The sequence below is a fragment of the Wyeomyia smithii genome, chromosome 2, assembly GCF_029784165.1.
Source record: "Wyeomyia smithii strain HCP4-BCI-WySm-NY-G18 chromosome 2, ASM2978416v1, whole genome shotgun sequence".
Classification (NCBI taxonomy): domain Eukaryota; kingdom Metazoa; phylum Arthropoda; class Insecta; order Diptera; family Culicidae; genus Wyeomyia; species Wyeomyia smithii.
The window spans coordinates 93090335-93102715 of record NC_073695.1 but is presented as its reverse complement, the minus strand read 5'-3'; the positions used below and the strand labels follow the sequence as shown (position 1 = coordinate 93102715).

General features: G+C 37.1%; 1 protein-coding gene across 5 annotated transcripts in view; it reads left to right on the top strand.

Moving 5' to 3' along the window:
- The first annotated feature begins 5041 nt into the window (after positions 1 to 5041).
- Positions 5042 to 12381, top strand: part of LOC129722912 (sphingosine kinase 2-like) — a 46423-nt gene continuing 39083 nt past the window's right edge. The window contains exons 1-2 of one of the 5 annotated variants that reach the window (XM_055676762.1): positions 5042 to 5318; positions 8159 to 9238. In XM_055676762.1, the coding sequence (XP_055532737.1) occupies positions 8331 to 9238 (908 nt within the window). In that variant the 5' untranslated portion in view covers positions 5042 to 5318; positions 8159 to 8330. Of the gene's footprint in view, positions 5806 to 6012; positions 6396 to 8158; positions 9239 to 12381 lie in introns of those variants that run through there. The other 4 variants (XM_055676763.1, XM_055676764.1, XM_055676761.1 and 1 more) reach the window with 4 other exon arrangements.

The following is a 12381-nucleotide window of genomic DNA, read 5'->3' as shown; positions in this document are numbered from 1 at the left end:
TTGCTGGTCTAAAAATTTGTTTGTAAATCAAAAGTTTGTTCTTTAAACAAAGTTTAGAATTCCTGTTAATGAGAGGATATAAACATCTCGTATATTTGATGCACTTGGCTTGTATACTCTCAATGTGCTCTTTGAAAATAAGTTTTTTATCATAAATTAGTCCCAAGTACTTAACCTTGTCGGACCAACTTAAAATAACCCCATTCATCTTGACAACGTGATTATTGTTTGGCTTGAGGAAAGAAGCCCTAGGCTTATGCGGAAAAATTATCATTTGAGTTTTAGAAGCATTGGGAGAGATTTTCCACTTTTGCAAGTAGGAAGAAAAAATATCTAAACTTTTCTGCAATTGACTGCATATGACACGAAGACTTTTTCCTTTTACGGAAATGCTTGTGTCATCGCAGAACAATGACTTTGTGCATCCTGGAGGCAAATCAGGAAGATCTGAAGTGAATATGTTGTACAGGACTGGACCCAAGACTGAACCTTGAGGTACACCTGCTCTGACAGGAAATCTATCAGATTTTGAATTCTGATAGACAACCTGCAGAGTTCGATCAGTAAGATAATTTTTTAAAATTTTGATTAGGAAAATTGGAAAATTAAAAGTTTGCAATTTCGCATTCAAACCTTTATGCCAAACACTGTCGAATGCTTTTTCTATGTCTAAAAGAGCAGCTCCAGTGGAAAAACCTTCAGATTTGTTAGCTCGTATCATATTAGTAACTTTGAGCAATTGATGAGTTGTGGAATGCCCATGGCGAAATCAAAACTGTTCATTTGCAAAAATTGAATTTTCGTTGATGTGCGACATCATTCTGTTAAGAATAATTCTCTCAAACAGTTTACTTATTGAAGAAAGCAAACTGATTGGTCGATAACTTGAAACTTCAGCTGGGTTCTTATCCGGTTTTAAAATGGGAGTAATTTTTGCATTTTTCCATAATTTGGGAAAATATGCAATTTTGAAGCAGCAATTGAAAATTTTCACTAAAAATTCCATTGTGCTCTCAGGGAGATGTTTGATTAGTATATTAAAGATTCCATCGTCACCAGGTGCTTTCATATTTTTGAAATTTTTAATAATTGATTTAATCTCATTCAAGTTAGTTTCAATTATTTCTGCAGGTAAAAAATTCTGGGAAGAAATTAAATCAAATTGACGTGTGACTTCATTTTCAATTGGACTCACAAAATTCAAATTTGAGTTATGAACACTCTCAAACTGCTGAGCAAGTCTTTGAGCCTTTTGTTCATTGGATACAAGAAAACGTTCACCATCTTTTAAAACTGGAATAGGCTTTGAAGGTTTCTTAAGAATCTTCGACAGCTTCCAAAATGGTTTTGAATATGGTTTCAATTTTTCAACTTTAGTCTCAAAATTTTGATTTCTCAGAAGAATAAATCTATGTTCAATCTCTTTCTGTAAATCTTTATAAATAGTTTTAAAAACAGAGTCACGAGAACGTTGATATTGACGTCTGCGGACATTTTTCAAACGAATTAGAAGTTGAAGATTTTCGTCAATTATTGATGAATCAAATTTCACTTGAGCCTTTGGAACAGAATAATTCCTGGCATCAACAATTGCACATTTTAATGCTTCCAAAGCGGAATCAATATTCACTTCGTTTTGCAAATCAAGCTCATTATTGAAATTTCTCTCAATATGAGTTTTGTATCTTTCCTAATTAGCCTTGTTATAATTAAAAACAGAGCTCATAGGGTTTAAAACTGATTCATGTGATAAAGAAAAAGTTATTGGAAGATGGTCAGAATCAAAGTCAGCATGTGTGATCAAATCACTACATACATGACTTTGATCTGTTAGCACCAAATCAATTGTTGAAGGGTTTCTTACAGAAGAAAAGCATGTAGGACTATTCGGAGACAAAATAGAATAGTATCCTGAAGAACAATCATTGAATAAAATTTTGCCATTGGAATTACTTTGAGAATTATTCCATGAACGATGTTTAGCGTTAAAATCGCCGATTATAAAAAATTTCGAACGATTTCTGGTGAGTTTTTGTAAATCACCTTTAAAATAATTTTTGAGCTCGCGTGTGCATTGAAATGGTAAATTTGCTGCGGCAATAAATAAAATCCCAAGTTCAGTTTGAACTTCAATTCCCAAAGTTTCAATAACTTTCGTCTCAAGATGGGGAAGAGCACGATGTTTGATTCGGCGATGAATAACAATTGCAACTCCACCGCCGGAACCCTGAATCCTATCATATCTATGAACCACGTAATTGGGATCATATTTTAATTTTATGTTAGGTTTCAAAAATGTTTCAGTAATAATTGCAATATGCACATTATTTACTGTTAAAAAATTAAAAAGCTCATTCTCATTGGCCTTCAATGAGCGAGCATTCCAATTTAATATTTTAATTGTTTTATTTAAAATCATTGCTAAATTTTAAATTAGAAACAATTTTAATAGTAAAATTTGTGCCTATTTGAATGGCTTCAAACATTGATTTTGCCTGCAACATGGCGTTCATAAGATCGAACATTGCCTGTTGCAAAAAAGAAAGTTTACCTGCCGTAATAGGCCCCAGGCAGTTGACATTAGAAAAAATATTTTCGGCAGCAATATTAGCTGGAGTGATAGGTGTACAATTATTTTCTAGCGTGTTTTGCTTACCCATATTAACGGTCATTTTCGAACTACCAACACTAGGCGGTATAATGTTCGAACTACCTGTAACCTGTGCATAAGTTAAACGGGTATGCAAAGGAGTAGGTAAACTAGGCGTCACTGGTACGCTTGGAGAATTTTGTTTTGAAGTTGGTTTTAATTGAGAAATTGAATTTTGTTTACCTTGTCTTGCCTTAACAATTGCTAAACGGACTGGGCATTGATAAAAATTTGACATATGGTTGCCGTTACAATTCGCACAGCGAAAATTTTTACTCTCTTTCACAGGACATGTGTCCTTTTTGTGAGAAGAGTCTCCACAATTAAGACATTTTTGGTCCATGTTACAGAATTTGGAACCATGGCCATAACGTTGGCAAGTACGGCATTGGGTGATATGCTTTTCACCTCCGCCATACTTTCTATAAATTTCCCACTTTACACGCACATTATACAAAGCATGTGCTTTTTCAAAAAATTTTAAGTTGTTAACCTCATTGCGGTTAAAATGAATTAAATAATTAACAAGGGAAATTCCAGTTCTCTGACTGTTATCGCCTCGTGATTTTTGTTTCATTAGAATTACTTGGGTAGGGGCTATGCCAAGTAATTCTGTTAAAGTAAGTTTGATCTCATCAACGGTTTGATCGTTGGTGAGACCTTTCAAGACAACCTTGAACGGCTTGGCGTTCTTGGTGTCATATGTAAAAAATTTGTACATCTTGTCAGTTAAATACTTCACCTCTACGGCCAATTTGATAGGTAACTTTAACGTCAGAAACAAACGTTGAAAGTTCCTTTTTGAATATATTAAATTCAGAAGAAATAGTTACCACAATAGGTGGAACTTTCTCCTTTTTTAAAGATTTTATATTTTGTATAGTTTCATTATTGGTAACTTCCATTTCACCAGCTTCATGCTCAAGCAAAATATCAAAAGGATTGTCACTACAGACACTCGAAGTGTCAGAAAGAGATGCTTCTCTTTTCCTCCCCGCAGCGATGCGAGGTTTCTTTTTCCGTCCAGCCATTTCAGGTGATACGAAAAAAGTTAAAACAAATGTTAAATTCAAAAGTAGGTAGTCTTGAGAAAGACTGATGGGAAATAACTTTCAGGTAGTCTTTAAAAGACACACTGACAAAACACAAACTTTGAAGCTATAGGCAGTCAAAGACCAGTCCACAAGCAACCGAAAAAACGTCTGATCTGTAGGACAGTTCAAGACGTACTGTGCCATGGAAGGACTTTAAAAGAGATTCGATACTGCGTCGTTTATGAAGTTGTAAGGTAAACAGTATGTTATAACAAGTATTGAATTTTTCTTATATTAGGTCTAGCATGTTCACTATCCGGCTCCAATACCGTTATTGCAGAGAATAGCGATTCTGACCATTGATGATAGCAGATAAAATACTTCTGTTTTCGTAAATAACAGTCATTTTTGCAAATGATTAAAAATAATTGATTTCACTTTCACTTCGTTTAATTTTTTTGAGTGATAATCACAAAACTTCCGTTTATTTAATAATGGGTAAAATTTCACCCATTTTCTTGAGAAAATTCATTTCTCAAAATGAGTCAAATTGTACCCAGTTTTTGACGTTTAATCGGTATACCCGTTAATGGGTAAATCGAGTTTACCCATTAAATGGGTTGGCTCACTTTTTGGCGAAATGGTTGAAAAAGTACTCATTAATGGGTTTTCTTTTCTTACCGTGTAAACTCGTGAATTTCGCTTCACTTAAACTGTAAACTGCAGGCTGGTGAAATACCTGCGTGTTCCACAAACGGGTTTTCACGACAGATTTCGCAAGCGAAAATTTACTCTTCTTCACTTGTCAAATTATGCACTTCGCTTGGACTGTAAACTATGCTTAACACCTCCCTGACACCGTAATCCCATTACCTATAGTTTGACAGTACCCCCATTATGACGAACCCCTCGATGCCGAGCCCCAAACAACAATGGCCGCAAAGGGAAGACATCTGACGTGCTCTTCACTCCCGTTCAGTGTTACCTAATCTATCGATGTCGCTGTTTATAGCAAAGTGAAGCACGGCAATGTAACATGCCATTTCATTCCCTCGTATACAAAAATACAGGCTACGAACGTGTCAGGGAGGTGATGCTTAAGTAACGAATCATCAGCGGTGGTGCCGCTGATATTTTTTGGCCATATTTTTCGTGAGTGGTCAAAATTGCCATCATTCTCTGGTTGCGTAAGTATTTTATACCTCATGTATTTCAAGTGGTATATCTTTCTCATTACCCTATGGTAATACGACCAAAGTGTTTTCGACTAACGTAGCCCATCCCGCTTGTGACAGCTGAGTGTTTGTTTACTTTGCGCACGCATCGCATTTTCGTAGGTTTTTGTCGCGTTTGTCGTAGACTGCAGCGGTTGGTGTGCGGTGTCGTGGGTCTCCCAGAATATTTTCTCACCCTCGCTCAGGTCGCACTCTTCTGGCGCGCATCCGTTTCCCTGGTTTCCATCCGTTGGATGTACATATCGGATTGATACTGTACTGTGATACTGACCTGTCTCTGCTTTTGCAAAAGACTAGCTGGCAATCGAACGGACGCTTCAGTAAAAGCTAGCAAGCACAAGCAATCAAACAGACAGAACGTTTTCTGCGATCGAACGGTTCGGGCGTGTGTGCGAATAGGTATCAGTATCGACGGTTTGTTTTTTTTTAGTTGTAAAATTTGCTGTGGTCGATGACTGAGGAGAAAGAAAATAGTTGCAGCACTTTGTTTTGTACATAAATGATTGCTGAATAATTCTACAGTGTTGTTGTATTTTATCAAACTGCTTTGTGTGATTGGATGTTCACTTTAGAGCAATCGCTACGATTATGGTATTGTGATTTTTGTGCAAATAATAAAAGTGTAGTGATCAGATTGTATGCAGAATAGGCATTTATCTACTTCCACTCGAAAAAGAGGAATACAAGATTGTGACGGCCAGTTTTTGTTTACAAGAAAATGTGTTGCACTACATCGCGTAAAAGTATTAGCTACTGATAAGAATGAGCACGCGAAACTGGAACTGAAAATCCCAGACAGGCGTGTTTGCAGGAGGAAAAAAATCCGGACCGTATGGCTGGATTGTTATCGAATTCAGCCACGATTGACTTGATTTTTGCTCTACCTGTAAGTTCGTCTGTTTCCAGAGAGAAGGTGAAAGATTTAATCACGACTGAAAACTCGTTTCGCAATCTTTATATAGAGATTTGTATAACTTCTATAACGAGCATACAATTTGTAATCGCTGCAATCTCAACTCATAGTTCAGATAAGGTTGATTTCTCAACAGAGAATGCAGCGTTGGAATATTGTTGTAGCCAGTGATAGGTGGGTGCACCTTTTGCATTACCAACTGGTTAGTTTTCATCATTTATGTAATCTGGCGTATGCTTCCTGCACACCTATTCCGGTGGCGGGTTGCTTTTGCACACTGTGCAAGACAGGAAGCGTTTATGGTTGGAAGTTGTTGCAAGCGAGCGATGTTCAATGGTTTCCGTTGATTGACGGTTATGTAGAGTTATAGAATGTATTGATTGAAACAAAAATGCAATAATGTAAATAACCTATTCGAGGTACACATATGTATACTCGTAGTTGATAATTATAATACAGTGAGATTTCTAACATGTAACATGTTAACTCATTGTTTGTTCGAATGTAAAAAATATAGTTTACTTCTTACTTTGATGGAGACTTGGCACTGGTAATATTCTCAGGTAATAAAAATCTTCGTTATATCTAAAGTTTGTGTAATTTTCAAAATTTACATAACATCGCATCGGCAAATATTCATGGGATTCGGTCAGAATTGGCCAAAAATCCTACGTGGTTTCCTGAATGCGCATGGAAAAAATTGTTCAATTTTCTGTATTTAGTAAACATTCACTCCAGTGCGATTGTCTGCTAGGCATTAATGGATTTATTGTGAACAGATTGGCTTTATCTTCATGTAATTTATAATAGAAATAAAACAATTCATTTAACTAGACTGAATCAAAATATGAAAAAAAAATTACAATGCCGATTTTTTTTTTTGTGAAATTGAACTAGAATATCAATTAAAGTCGCCCAAATCAAAACGATTATCCAGTATACCTATACGACATTTGCAAGGCTAGGGACATGATTATACTCAGCGAGTATTGCCTCACAAATAGCACATCTAAGAAAACTTAGTCCCCACCTTGTTGAAGTAGTTCAGAACATAATTTTACCATTACATTACTTTTTAAATCGATACCAATTGTTACTCTTTTTTTATATACTCAAGTAGAGATTAGCACAGAACGTCATTATTATCAGCTTCTTTGCCAGTTTTGCGGCCTAGGGCAGGATGAGAACATATATTAAACCAAAAACTGTTTCACGAAGATTGTTTTATTGGCTTATAGAAAAGTGTTCGTGTGTGTGATTATCGGAATAATCAAATTTGATTTTTTTTTTGTCCAGCGCTATGATTGTCTAACTTAGTGCGAGATATCCAAACTTAATTTTAGTAGAAATAGCGTAAGCATAGCATGTCTAATATGTATCGAATGCACAGATTTCAAGTTTCACGTAAGAGCAACTATTGAGTGTTGACAATTGACACGAATGAAATCTGCCCTGCCGTCGTCGAGAGCCTTTGTGAATATGGTTTTCCTTGCAGTGCTTGCAAACGTTCTTTTTCAGTAACGTTTCCTGTCACTCTTGTTCCTTGATAGTTATTTATAATAATAAAAGTAGAAGAGAATGTTCCTACGTTTTCCTACATGATGCATTCGGTACATTACCATGGCAGTGTATTCTGTGTCACAGTGGCACTCGCCTCCACAGTGGCTGCATACCGCAAACTTTTCCTCGTGTTAAAAGAAGAATGAAAAACTACCGGCGGAAACTAAGCCTTTGATTGCATACTTAACAGAACAGGTGCAATAGGTCAGTGGGTTGCTCGGTTCGGAAACAGGAATTCCACTGAATTGCGGGTTTTGATACGTCCACCACAGTAGGGTGGCTGAAGGTCCTAGGGCGCAGAAGGCCGGGCATGAATGTTGTGGGAGTGTAAACCGTTATGTACGATTGTTGATCACGCAATACTCACATCTATGGAAATGTTTGGAGGTTAAAGCATTCGAGAAGCAAAAAAAAGAATTTACTATAAATAATATGGTAACAAATGTATTAAACGTTTTATTTTCTTTTTAAGTCAAGACTAACTGACTTATTCTATGTACTCAATAGTAAATTTTGTTTGTGTTTGTGAACACAAGAAAGGTTAAACTGTGAGCGCTTCTGCTATGTGAACCTTGTTATTTACATATCATTACTCTACGCTAACTGGTAATGCCTGTATGGAATAATTTATCGAATAATTCAAAAGATCTACCCAGTGAGAAATGCAATCAAGGTAGTTTTCTATTGCATCATTTATGATTTACAAGGTCGAGCAAAAAGCAAGTCACGCGCCCACAGTAGTACATCAAATTTATGCTTTTCACAGCTGTGAATAGGTCTCAACTAAATCACAAAGAGTGTGCAAGTGAATAGAAGTAGTTTGTCCTATCCGCAACTGCGGGCTATATCTGCAATCATATCTGCTCAAGCTTAATGCGTCACCCGGTAGAAGTGGCGCACTTTACTAAGCTGGACACAGTTTTGGTGGCGGCAGCGGCATGGTCGACAAACCAAAAGCTAACTACGCTGGGGGAGAGATAGTCAATCCATCCCCAGCTAACAGTAAAGCAACCGGATGCGGAAGTCCACCAAGCGTGGTCTACTTAACGGAAACTTTCTACATTAGCTCCAAGAAAAATACAGTCTTCGAAGTTCAGCTCACTGACAAAGGGCTGAGCTTGAAAAAGCAAAGTAATGGATCGACAAAGGAGCAGACCATCCCCCTGAAGGACATCATTGGGTGTCGCTGTTTGCGCAGCAAGCGAATGACCAAAGGAGGATCAGCTTGCGCCTGTACCTCTATATCCGGAACAGCTCAACTGAAGGTGGTTGAAGAAAATTCAGGAGAACAGGACGAGTCAGACGTCAGCGCCTATTTGTACATCTACGCTTACATTCTTAAACGGAATCGCCGCGGTGGATTCCGAGAACGCACAACGATAACGCTTCGATTCCGATCTTTCGACAAGTACGACGACAATAACAAGGAAGCACAAAAATGGCGTGCCGCGGTCAAGTACCTAATCACCGGTGAAACATCTCTCAAGGCCATGTACCAGCCAAAAGACACTCGGAAAACGTTGGTTATTCTCAATCCAAAGTCTGGCTCGGGAAAGGCCAGAGAAATGTTCCAGCAACGAGTAGCACCAGTTTTCGCGGAAGCGGAAGTTTCCTACGATCTGCACATCACGAAGAAGTCCGACTGGGCAAGGGAATTTGTTCGCAGTCGCGACATTTATCTGTGGCGAGGGATCGTGGTTGTCGGTGGCGACGGTATATTCTATGAAGCCTTAAATGGACTGTTCGAACGGGAAGACTGGCAGACAGCGATCGAGGAGATTCCGATTGGAATTATTCCGTGCGGTTCTGGAAACGGGTTAGCGAAAACTATCGCACATTTATACGAGTAAGTAGAATTGATTTCTTTCTTCATACCATAAACTGCCGTTGTTCGATTGAACTTTTTTTGAAACATATCTTGGGAATCAAAAACCGTTAACAACCCATATTTTATTCTTTTGTAAGAGATATAGCATGACGCATGCTAATTTCGCAGTGTTCCTCAATTACATGGTTCAACTTCACAATCAAACGTAAGGGAACATCCAAAAATGACGTTGCATTCTAAGGGGGAGAGAGGGTTTGCAGTTTCGGGACGAAATGTGACGAGGGGGAGGATGGTAGGTCAAGCCAAGCTACGTAGCAAATATGAAACAAAGAAAAAAAATTGGATTTGTTGCTAATTGTTCTTTTTTATTGCTGTTTTGTTTGTTTAGAATCATTTTTATACTTTTTTGTATTTTCTTGTTCGTTTATGATACAAAATATGTTTTTGATAATAAAATTTGCAGAAAAAAATGTCTAGGAGGGAGGGGGGTAGTTATAAAGCTACGTAATTATCTAGAGGGGAGTCTGATTTTGTGACGAAATGCTACGAAAGGGGAGGAGGGGTTCAAAAAAACCTAAAAAAAAGCTACGTCATTTATGCATGCTCCCTAAACGTAGGAAATGACACGGTTATCCTCTTGTTTCACCCAAAAAGGTACTACACTTAACATCGGTTCTGTTTTGAAATCTTTGAGCCTTGGAACACTACCGCCCATAATCGCATAATTGTAACATTTGCAAAATTGGCTGTTCGAGCAAATGACACAAAGGTCAGAGGTCAAAATATAAAATGACCTTGAATGCTTTGTTCCCAATATATTCTTGCGAACAGACAGTTCAATTAAACTTAGTATCATGAAGAAAGCACTTCTTTACACTACGTATACATCGAACATTACTTCTGAAGTCAAATTAGTTGAAGTTTTTGCAATGATACTTTTATGCAATCACTTTCAAGCTACTTTTATATATATGAGCCGTTGAGAGCAAATATGGTACATGTGCCACTAAGTAAATTTTTCAGGAGACGCGATAAACGAAAATACTCAAATAGTAAATTATTTTCAACAATTTTTCCATATATAACTGCACTAAATCATTGTTGGAAAGGTTTCAAAAGACAATACATGAAAGCATAAGAACTCGGGTTGAGAAACTTACACAAACTTCAATGGAAAAACATGTACCACTTTTGTTCTATGGGAAAAATAATGACAACCAGAAAACGTTTAGAGCAAAAGTGGTACATGTCCAGTCTAAGCATGAAGGTTGCATTATAGCTCGCTAATCTTAAAACATAGAACATTCATGTCTTCAGCAGAGTTGTTCAAGTGATTGAGTACTATAGAATGATGATCTGTTTGTTAAGGAATTCTGTCACTTTGTGGCGCTAGTGTATATGTAATAGAAGACATTTCAAATAATCTAGATCGACTGGGGCCAGTTCAAAGGAAAATACCCAGTTTACGGTAACTCCGGATCTTTCGGAGGGCTATCTGATGGTAAATTTGAGTAACATTCTGTCATGACTGTCATGAGTGGTTTAGAAAAAAAGTGGGACTGTAAAAAATAATCTCCTTTATGGTAGTACCGGTGGTTCACGTGGTGGTCATCTAGGAGCATATTTCGTTAGAAGATCATTTTCCTTCTAGAATTGGTCTCGAAAAAAAAAAAACAGGAAGCTTTAGGAACACTTCTGAAAATTGACATTTTACGCTAGTTCCGAATCTTTCGGTGAAATCATTTCGTTTCTAGTCAATCCCGCAGAAGCAGTTTCGAAAAAATTAGGAAGCTCTAGGATCACTTTAGAAAATTGACCTCAATTACGGTATTTCTGTATCTTCCGGAAGGCTATCGGTGGCCTGCCTAAAGCCAAAGACTTCAGAGAGTTCTTTTCTAAATTGGCCAAAGCATACGAGTTTATACAGAAATAGATAAAACTCTTTCTGTTACAAAATATTCACAGGTACACTAGCGCCACGTAGTGAGAAAATTCCAAAACAGACAGATCTTCATTTGAAAGTACTCAATCACTTGACCAACTTTGCTGAAGACATGATTGTTCTATATCCTAAGATCTTCGACTTACAATTCATCTAATATGCATAGACTGGACATGTACCACTTTTGCTCTCAACGAAATGGTGATTATGTTAATTACTAAAAATTGTTCTGGCTATAACCTTGGTTTGGGTTATCAGATCTCGGTTTTTCTTGGATATTCTGATACGTTATTGCGTTCTGCATCAATTTATGCAAAAAACCCAAAAAGTGTAAAAATGGCACCTGTACCACTTTTGCTCTCAACGGCTCATATCATCATCAACATCAGAAACGGATCACAGGTGGTTGGTTACCGGACCAGAATAACTTCCAAGGTTCAAAGGACACAGATGTGGATTTGGATGGAAGCTTTTTTGATAAAAAAAAAAGTTGAAAAAGTTAAGTAGTGTGACAAATACGCGATTATTTACGCTGTGTGACAAAACAACTTGGTATTTTTTACGACTTTTTTCAAACAAACATATGCATATTTTTTCAGATGTGAAAAGTACATACTATTTTAGGTATTTTCCAACAATAAGAAATCCATTAAATGTCGAATGTTACAATTATGCGATTATGCTGCCTATAATCGCATATCATTCCCATCTGGAAAATCAACTAGTTGAGAAAACAGCGCTTGAAGATATTTTTCTTGTTTTGGGTATTTCACCCGTTTGGGGTGGGTTATTCATATTTTTTCGACATAATGTAATGAAATAGACCTTAATCATAACTTCTTCATTAAAGAATTGCCTTTTTCGTGAAAATTACAATGAAAAATAAGGAAGAGACTGAAATAATCGCATACCAGTCTCACTTTCAACCGCTATGTGTAGGAGCAGTCATATTTTTCTCAAGTATTTTGAATATGGGCACACGTTTATGACCGCAGACAGCTTCTATGCTGCATGGAGAATGGCGGAGACGTCCACCCATCACTTACCCCGACTTTAAGGTCGTCGTTGAAAAAGCAAAATATAAGGATGAAATCTTGGATATGAATAATTTCCTTTCTTATGTCTTCAGTGTTTCGCAATACGAACTGAATAAAATTATTCTGCATTGGCCCGTGCATTTAGCATATTGGAAAAGTGGTATTTAGAAAGGGGAGTTTCC